Genomic DNA, 8,735 nt, shown 5'->3' with positions numbered 1-8,735 from the left:
GACCCCTCTCAACGCCCCCACCTGACACCCTGGACCCCCCCAAATCCCCCAACCCCTCTCCCACCACCAGCTGCATCCCCCCCACCCCAAAAAAACCCCAAAATCCCTTTCTCACCTCGTGGCACCGCCCCAAACCCCCCAACAAAGGCCGAGCCCAACTCATCCTTTTCCACCCCCTCCCCAAATCCATGGGGACCCCCCCCCAAAACAAAAAGAAAAAAAATAAAAACACCACGCAGGAGACAAAGATCCACTGGGAATGATCCTCTTTAATGCTCATTTTCCACACAATTGCCAAACGGGAAGGTGGCGTGCAAGACGGGGAGCGTGTGCCGGTGGCCACGGGCAGGGGCTGGGGTTTGGAGCAATTGGGGAGGGGGGGGGGTTAAAACCACCCCACCCACCCCAAAAAACGCCCCCCCAGCAACCTCCAACCCTTCCAGCTGAGAAAAAAAATGATATAAAGCACTAAAGGTGAAACATTCAGTGCCCCCTCCCCGAACACGCAGGACGATACAATCAAAGGTAAAAGCCCCCAAGGGCATTTACTGGGGGGGGGGGGGGGGGAGCAAAGATAAATAAACCCCCCCCCCCCCGAAAAAAACAACAACAAAAAAAACGGTTTGGTTTCTTCAGTTTTCACGATTTTTGTATTTTTTTTGTTTTATCTTAAAAAGTCATTACAAAAAGAGCCATCGAGGAGCCTCCTACAAAAACAGGTTAGTGTTTGTCCCGGGGGGGGGAATTTTGGAGGTGGGGGTCATCACATTCTGTCCCCCCCCTACCTCAAGCCCCACCCTGACCCCCCTTTGGTGCTCTCAACTCATAAAACCCCTTAAAAATTGCACGTGACGTTTGGTTCTGAACAGCTTTCGGCAGCTCCCGGGGGTGGGGGTGGATGTGGGGGGGCTGCTTTTCACTCCCCCCCAAAAATGAAGGGCTGGGGGGTGCCTTTGTTCAGCCCCCACCCCAAAATTTTAAGGGGGGAAGGGTTGGGGAGGGAAGGGCCATCAGTGCAGCGAGCTGGGCAGGTCTCAGCCCAGGGGAGGGGATGCTGCATGTGGGGGGGGGGGGGTTTACAATCAATTTGGGGGTGTGGGGGGGGTCACAGATGTTTTTTTTGGGGGGGCACAACCGTTTTGGGGTGGGGCAAAACACCAGGGACAACCCCACAGCAGCATCCCCCAACCCCAAGCCCTGCAGGACCCCCAAGGCTGTCCCAGCTTTGTGCCCCCCCAAAAAGGGACACCCAGCCCCTCCCCTCCCCCCAAAAAAAGGGACACCCAACCCCTCCCCCAACACTTTGAGGGTTGTGGGTATTTTGGGGAAGGGGGGGAATTGTGGCTCATCCAGGGAAAGGGGGGAAAAAAACCAACAAAACACCAAAATTTACCCTGTTCCATCGAGCTGCCCATGGGGGACGGCTCAGCCCTGCTGCTGGGAGGGAGGGGAGGGGGACACATCCTGCCACCCCCCCGTGTCCCCCCCAGCTGGTCCCTTGTCCCCTCCCCGGGCTGGGTGCAGAGCGTGGCTGGGCGTGGGCATGCGGGGACCTCCCCCTGGTGTCCCCATCCCTCCCCTCCGAGGGGCTCAGAGAGGGGTGGGGGGCGCGGGGAGGAGGGAGAGGAAGGGCAGGGGGTGGCACCCGGGCCGTGCCCCCCCCTCAGAACTCCACCTTGCAGGCGGGGAAGGTCTCGTCCTGCATGGCCACGGTGCTGTTGCTGCCCAGCACGGTGATGCCCAGCTCCTGCTGCCGCTCGTGCGTCTCCTGGTACCACTCGTGCATCACCAGCGAGTCGAAGGTGGGGATCAAGGTCACCTGAAGGGGCACCCAGGACATTTTGTCACCCCCCAAATAATGGGAAGGAACCCCGAGGACACTTTGTCACCCCCCAGCAGTAGAAAGGTGCACCCAAGACACTTTGTCACCCCCGAGATTTTGGGAAGGAATCCCCAGGAAACTTTGGCACCCCCCAATTATCAGAAAGGTGTACCCAGGACACTTTGTCACCCCCCAGTACTGGGAAGGGACCCCGAGGATATTTTGTCACCCCTAAATATCGGGAAGGGACCCCCAGGATGCTTTGTCACCCCCCAGCACTGGGAAGAGACCCCGAGGACACTTTGCCACCCCCCAGCACCCCGAGGGAGCCAATCCCAGCCCTCCCCACAGCCCAGGCTGGGCACCCACCTGGATGTCGATGCCCCACTGGTGCTTGCCCGCCAGGAGGGCATCGAGCAGCGGGCGCAGCACCCCCTCCTTCAGGTGATCATCACCGCTGACCACGTAGCAGAGCGCGCGGATCCGCCGGAAGAACTCCTCGTCCACCGTGCGGGCGCTCCATGAGCCGGGCAGGTACGCCAGGTCCACGTACACCGGGGGTCCCTGGGGGGCTGCAGCCCTGGTGCCTGCCAGGACAGAGGGACAGCGTCAGAGAGGGCCCCAAAGTGCCACCCCTGCAGTGCCACCCCTCACCGCCCGCCCGTACCTGCCGGCGATGCCCGCCCAGCTGCGGATGCCGGCCGGGCTGTGGCGCCGCGGGCGTTGCCGGGGGCGCTGCCGGATGGTCCCTTCTTGTCCCCAAGGGGTGGCCTGGCCTTGTCACCTGCAGCGCTGGCTGGAGGCTTGGCCTTGGTGGCCAAGGGGACACGGGGGGGCTCGGCTTTGGGGGCTGAGCCCACGCGGGACGGGGTCCTCTTCACCTTGGTGCCCGGGGGCTCCTTCCGGCCGGGGGGCAGCGCCTCGGGGTCCACCATGCAGATTCCAGGCTGGGCAGGGAGGGGACACGGGTCCTTCAGGGGGGCTGGCAGAGGGTCACACGCTCTGGCCACGCCGCGGGGCGGCCGCTCCGAGTCCTCGTCCGACTCCAGCCCGTCGGCCAGGATGGACGGGCAGTCCTCGGTGGCCGGAGGGACGTCGGAGTCGGACAGGGTGGGCAGCGACTCGCTGACCGATGTGGGGGGGGTCTCGCCCGGCCGGCCCCGGGGTGGCACCAGCTCCTGTGAGGGGTCGCTGTCCGACAGCTCCCGCGGGCTGGCGGCGGCCGAGGGCGACCGCTCGGATTTGGGGTGCTCGAACTCGCAGGGGGACACCAGGCACAGGTCCACGTCGTGGGGCGAGTCCGAGCGGCGGCCCGGCCGTGAAGCCGCGTCCCCGTCGGCCCAGGGCGGGTGGTGGCATGGCCGCAGCGGCAGGGACAGCCCTCCTTTGGTGGCCTCGGGCTCCTGTGTGTCCCCGGAGGCGCGGGATCGCCGCCCATCCTCCGGGGGGGACTCGCTGACCGGCGGCAGCACCTGCTCGAAGGACACCGACAGCGACTCGTCCACCTCGGTGGAGTGCGGGGAGCCCACCTCGGCCGGCAGCGAGGGCGTGGTGATGGTGGGGGACACATCGGGGACATCATCCTTGAAGGGGCTGAGGGACAGGCACCCCGCCTGCTTGTCCGGCACCGAGCCCTCCTTGCCCGCCGCGGCCGCCGGCCATGCGCTCTGCTGCCGGGTGGCGCCAGTGCCCGGCTCCTCGGTGCCATCCTCCACCGGGGACTGGTGGAAGGGCGTGTGGCCGGCGCTGGCCGGCCCCGAGCTGGCCGGGGACATCATCTCCAGGGTCTTCTCCTCGGAGCTGCCGCAGGGATCCTCGGCGCCCTCGGGGCCGTGGTTGAGCAGCCCGGTGGGCGTCAGGTCGAAGTTGACGCTGCGGTCGCTCTTGGGGGTCTTGGCCATGGGTGACGGGGGGCACACGGCTCGCAGGGGGCTGCTCTCCAGGTAGCGCAAGCGCTGGGGGCTCTCGGGGTCTTCCAGGCCGTTCTCCAGGCAGGACGGATCCCCTGGGCGCCGGTTCCCCCCGTTCTCCAGGGATAAAGGCTCCAGCTCGCTGTCGGCCGTGGCGATGCCTTCATCCGTGGATTCTTCCTTCCTCCTCCTCCCGCCATCCCGCTCGGCCTCCGGCAGCATCTCCTCGGGGGAGGAGGATTTGGAGCCGTCTGACGTGCCCGGCTCCTTCCGGGCGGTTTTAGCCTTGGGTTTCTCTGGTTCTTTCTTCAGCGGGGATTTCTTGATGCTGCCGGCCTTGGTCAGGGGCTTGCGGCTCTCCAGGACAGGCGCCTTCCGGGCCGGAGCCTTGGCCGGAGCCTTGGCCTCTGCCTTGCTGTCCTTCGAGTCCTTCCGCAGCGTCTCGGCCTTCCCTTCCTTCTTCACCACCTTCACCTCCTTCTTGGCCTCCACCTTGGCCTCGGCCCCCTCGTCCTTCTTTGGTGGCTTCTTCTCCTCCTTCCTGGCCACCAGCTCCTTCTTGGGCGCCACTTTTTCCTTGTTTGGCTTCGGCTTTGCGTCCCCCTTCGCCTTCTCAGCCGCCGAGTCCGGCTTGGCTCGGGCATCCTTGGCTTTCTCCTCTTCTGACCCTGTTCTGGCCGCATCCCCCAGGGATTTTGGCTTCTCCTTGGTCCCTGCTTTCACCTCCTTCCTCTCCACCTTCGGAACCTTCTCCTTCGGCGCCGGCGCCACAGCCTCCACCAAGCTCAGCTTGGAGCCCGACTTGAGGCTCTCCTTGCTCTCCGCCCTCCTCTGCTTCAGTGGCTTCTCTGCCTGCGCCGTCCCCTTCAGGTCATTCTTGGTGACCACGGGGTGCTTGAGGAACTCCAGGTGCTTCACCTTCTCCAGCCCTTCCAGGATCCGCGCCTGGGGCGTGCAGCCGGGGAACAGCACCCGGATGATCTTCTCGGAGCGGCTGACGGGGTGCCACACCAGCAGCACGCACACCGAGGTCAGGCACTGCAGGGGCAGCTCCTGCTCCTTGGGGAAGCCATTCCCCGACCAGTGCTGCAGGAGGAACTCCAGCTCCTTGGTGCCCTTCACGGGGTTCAGCACGTACATGTCCAACCGGCCCACCCCCATCTTCTGGAAGAGCACGGTGGGCTCGGCGCGGGGGCCGCTGTCTCGGGCCAGCAGGTTGGGCCGGATGCCCAACTTGTCCAGGTAGTGCAGGGTCAGAGCGGCCTCGTCGCAGCTCTTCAGCACCTTTGAGTCGCCCTCGATGTCCTTCAGCTTCTCGGAGGCGTTGAGGAAGACGACGCCCAGCTCGGGCGAGATGAGGTTCTTGGCCCAGTCGCCGTTGCCCTGGGAGCTCTGGGAAGGGTCCTCCTCCAGCTCGGCCAGCTTCCTCTGGAGCAGGCTGTTGATGCCAGGCAGGCTGTCGGTGCCCGCGTGGGTCACCAGGATGGAGTCTATGCGGTCCAGGTGCCGCACCAGCTTCCAGAAGGAGGATTTGGGGTTGGAGCCGCCGTTGACCAAAACGTTGAAGCCGTTGACGGCGAAGAAAGCCGAGTCCCCTCTCCCGCCCGGGAAGATGTAGCAGCAGGGCTTGGAGAGCTTCAGGAATCCCACCATGGTGGGAGGCTCCAGCAGGTCAAAAGGGGATTGGGGCTCCAGAGACTCCGACAGGTACTCCATGAACTCCTCCAGCCCCTCCATCTCCGGCAGGACGCAGCCGGGGTTGTAGCGCAGCTCTATGAAGTCCTGCAGGTTGTGGTGCTCCAAGCCCGAGTCCCGCCACTCCCCGAAGTCGGGGCAGCTGATGGTCAGCCTGGCCTTGGCCGAGGGGTCTGCAGAGCTCAGGATCTCGCCCACCTGCACAGAGGGGCAGCTTCAGGTGGGAGGGGGCACCGGGGTCACCCCCATCGCCCACCAGGATGGACCCATGGGGGTGGGACACATTAAACCATTGGATCCACACTGGCTGCCTGCTTTTTGGGGGGATTTTGGGGTGCCAGCCGCCTCTGCTGCTGGGTAGGGGGATCCCAAGGAGGGCCTTTCCCTGACTCCCACCCTGGCTGAGGCTGTGGTCCCCCAGGGCTGGCAGCTGAGGATCTGCCCCCCTAAATTACCAGGAATTGCACCCCTAAATTACCATAATCTGCATCCCTAAATCACCAGGATCTGCACCCCTGAACTCCCAGGATCTTCCCCTTTCCCTGCCCTTCAACCCCCCGGGATCTTCCCCCCAACATCCCCCAGGATTTGCTCCCCAAACTCCCAAATCTACCCCCAAGATTTACATTCCCAGATCCCCAGCAACTACGTGACTAAATTCTCAGGATCAGTACCCACTAAATCCCCAGGATCTGCCCCACAAAACTCCCCTAAATCCCCAGGATCTGCCCCTTTTTTCTGCTGCAGACCCCAAAGCTTTGCCCCACACCTTGCAGGGACCCCCCCATGTGAGGAGGGGGGAGGACGTGCCAGCATTCCCAGGAGCTTCTCCAGGCTGGATTTGCTCAGACAGCAGCTCTGGCCCCAAAATCCCCCTGTCCCCTTCCCTCACCTCCTTATCAGTGAAGATCTGGATGAAATCCCGCAGGGAGAAGCAGCCGGTCTGCAGCATCAGCTCCCCAGTGTCCTCCACACAGGGCCCAGCAAACACCAGCAGCTTGTGCTGGGACACATCTGTGATGAGGTTCCGCAGCTGGAGACAGAGACGGGGACATTGGGGACACTGTGGGGACACCATGGGGACAGCCCCGGGGCCCGTCCCGCCCCGGCTCACCTCGTCACACAGGGATTTGTCAGAAGGGTTGAGCAGCACCAGGGTCTCCAGCACGTCCCCGCGGTGGTGGAGGGTCCTCTGACCTGTGGGGTGACAGCCATGCCCCCCCAGTTTGTCCCCAAGGGGGTGGCACAGCCAGGCACTGCCCGGTTTTCCGGCGGAAGAGGGTCAGGCACAGACACCACAAGGGCCAGGGACACATTTCCCGTGTCCTTCCTGCCCAGGGAGGGGAGGGAACAGGATGGGGAGAGTCCCCCAAACTCTCTGGGCTCTCCCACGGGGGGTTTTGGGGTTCATTTTCCCCTCTCAGCAAGGAAACACCCACCAGGACCCAGCTGAGGGTGGGGTGTGGGGGGAAAAAAGGCACTGGAGCAGCCCCAGCTCTGTTTTCCCTTTTCCATCCTCCTGTGGAAAATCCCATTTTTCCACGCTGGAAAAGGAAGCGGCTCCTCACGTGGGGATCACGGGGTTTGGATGGGGGAGGCACAAAGCCAGCCCTGTTCCCACAAAATCTGGGGGGAGGGGGTGTCCCTGATCCCAACCTCCATTCCCACCCCTCCCTGGAGGCTTTTTCCCCCCTTTTTCCTGGTTTTTATCCCATTTTTTACCTTTGACAATGCTGGAGAAGGTGGCCGAGTGCCGGGACACGAAGAGCTTCAGCTGCTCGTCCAGGTTGCAGCAGGTGAGGTCGATGTCCCACGAGCGGATCCCTGAGGAGGAAAAACAGAAGAAAAATTTGGGATTTGGGGGCTCAGAACCCACCAGCACCACCCCAAAACCCCACACGCTGCCAGGTGGGGCTGACCCCACAAAATCTCCCATAAAATCGCCTCCTCAAATCCCCCCTAAGGTGTTTTTGGGGTGCCTCCAAGCCCACCTGTGCCAACACCTGCCCGGCAGGTGAGCTCCTTGGGCTGTGAGTCACAACAGCCCCGGCTCTGCCAAATCCTAAACCCCAAATCCCAACCCCCCAGGGCACGGAGCAGCTCTGCCAACGCCTCCTCAGAGGTGCCAATTAAGGAATTAAAAGATTTGGTGCTACCTGTCAGCACCGGGACAGGTGCAGCACCCGAAAAACCCTTCAGGGCTTCCCAGAAGGGATTTTGGGAGATTATTCCCAAAAATTTTGGGTGGCTCTGGGTGCTGCCGGTAACGGCCAGAGAATGGGTGGGGGATGGTGTAACCGGCCCGGGGTTGCACAAGGGTTTGGGGCCGTTTTTGGGGTGGTTTTGGTGAGGTTTGGGACAGGGAGGGGACAATGGAGTGGGGAATGTCCCTCCCGTCGTGGGTTTGGGATCTGCTCCCGCTGGGATGTCATGGCCTGAGACCCCCCCCAAAATCTGGGCAGGGCTCAGGGAGGGGTGTAGGGGCTGGAGGGGGTCCCTACAAAATGTGGGGTCAATCCTGGGGATTTAGGGCAGATCCCGGGGATTTAGGGCTGCAGGGAAAGGGGAAGATCCTGGGGGAGGGGGGGGGGGGCAAATCCAAGAGGAGCAAATCCTGGAGATCTTGAAAGAAGAAAGAGCTGGAGGAGGGTTCAGATCCCGGAGGGTTTTGGGGCAGGAAAAAGGGGCAGATCTGGGATTTTAGAGGGATAATCGCGGGGGCTGAGGAGTCAAAGAGGGCGCAGATCTCGGGGATGGGGGGGGGGGGGAGGAAATGGGGCAAATCCTGGGAATTTCGGAATTTCGGGGCGCAAACCCTGGGAAGCCGCAGGGGCGGATCCCGGCGGGCTGGGGTGGGACGGGGCATCCCGATAGGGGCGATCACACCCCGGGACCGAGCGCGGCATCCCCGGGGGGCTCCTCCGGTGCAGGCGGGCGGGTCCGGGAGGATCCCGCGGAGCATCACGCGGTCTCACCTCGCTCCAGCTGCTGCAGGGCGGCGGCCCTGAGGCCGGGCCGGTGGCAGCCGCCGCCCACGATGGCGAGCAGCGAGAAGCGGCGCGGCCCCGAGGCCGGAGCCGCCGGAGCCACCGGAGCCGCCGCCATCTTCGGCGCCCCCCGCCCGCCCCGCTAGCCACGCCCCCTGCGTCACCACCGCCCAGACCACACCCACTGATGTCACCGTCAGCCAATGGGATGCGCCGAAGGGGAGGCGGGTGGGCGGAGCGGAGGTGGGAGAGAGAGTCTTAAAGGGGCAACGCGCGGGGTGGGGCAGCGGGTGGGGCCCGCGCGGGCGGTGCGGGGTCGTG

General features: G+C 63.7%; 1 protein-coding gene across 1 annotated transcript; it reads right to left on the bottom strand.

The window, feature by feature from the left end:
* Positions 1–249: 249 nt before the first annotated feature.
* Positions 250–8,538, bottom strand: MAP1S (microtubule associated protein 1S). The gene is made up of 7 exons (XM_036399396.1): positions 8,403–8,538; positions 7,150–7,251; positions 6,542–6,624; positions 6,320–6,460; positions 2,490–5,625; positions 2,192–2,409; positions 250–1,819 (listed from the first exon to the last, which is right to left on the bottom strand). Exons 1-7 carry the CDS (start codon positions 8,530–8,532, stop codon positions 1,664–1,666), a joined length of 3,966 nt encoding a protein of 1,321 aa, XP_036255289.1. The 5' UTR covers positions 8,533–8,538; the 3' UTR covers positions 250–1,663.
* Between the last annotated feature and the right edge of the window lie 197 nt (positions 8,539–8,735).

This window comes from Molothrus ater, chromosome 26 (genome assembly GCF_012460135.2).
Source record: "Molothrus ater isolate BHLD 08-10-18 breed brown headed cowbird chromosome 26, BPBGC_Mater_1.1, whole genome shotgun sequence".
Classification (NCBI taxonomy): Eukaryota; Metazoa; Chordata; class Aves; order Passeriformes; family Icteridae; genus Molothrus; species Molothrus ater.
Note: the sequence above shows the minus strand (reverse complement) of the source record. Positions and strands in the feature narration are given on the sequence as shown.

What these genes read in the sequence shown, in the direction of transcription:
- MAP1S (XM_036399396.1), bottom strand. Translation starts at nt 8,532, where the DNA reads ATGGCGGCGGCTCCGGTGGCTCCGGCGGCTCCGGCCTCGGGGCCGCGC. An exon ending in CCTGCAGCAGCTGGAGCGAG is followed by an intron (nt 7,252 to 8,402) that starts GTGAGACCGCGT and finishes TTTCCTCCTCAG; the next exon opens with GGATCCGCTCGTGGGACATC. An exon ending in AGTGGGGCATCGACATCCAG is followed by an intron (nt 1,820 to 2,191) that starts GTGGGTGCCCAG and finishes GTGCCCCTTCAG; the next exon opens with GTGACCTTGATCCCCACCTT.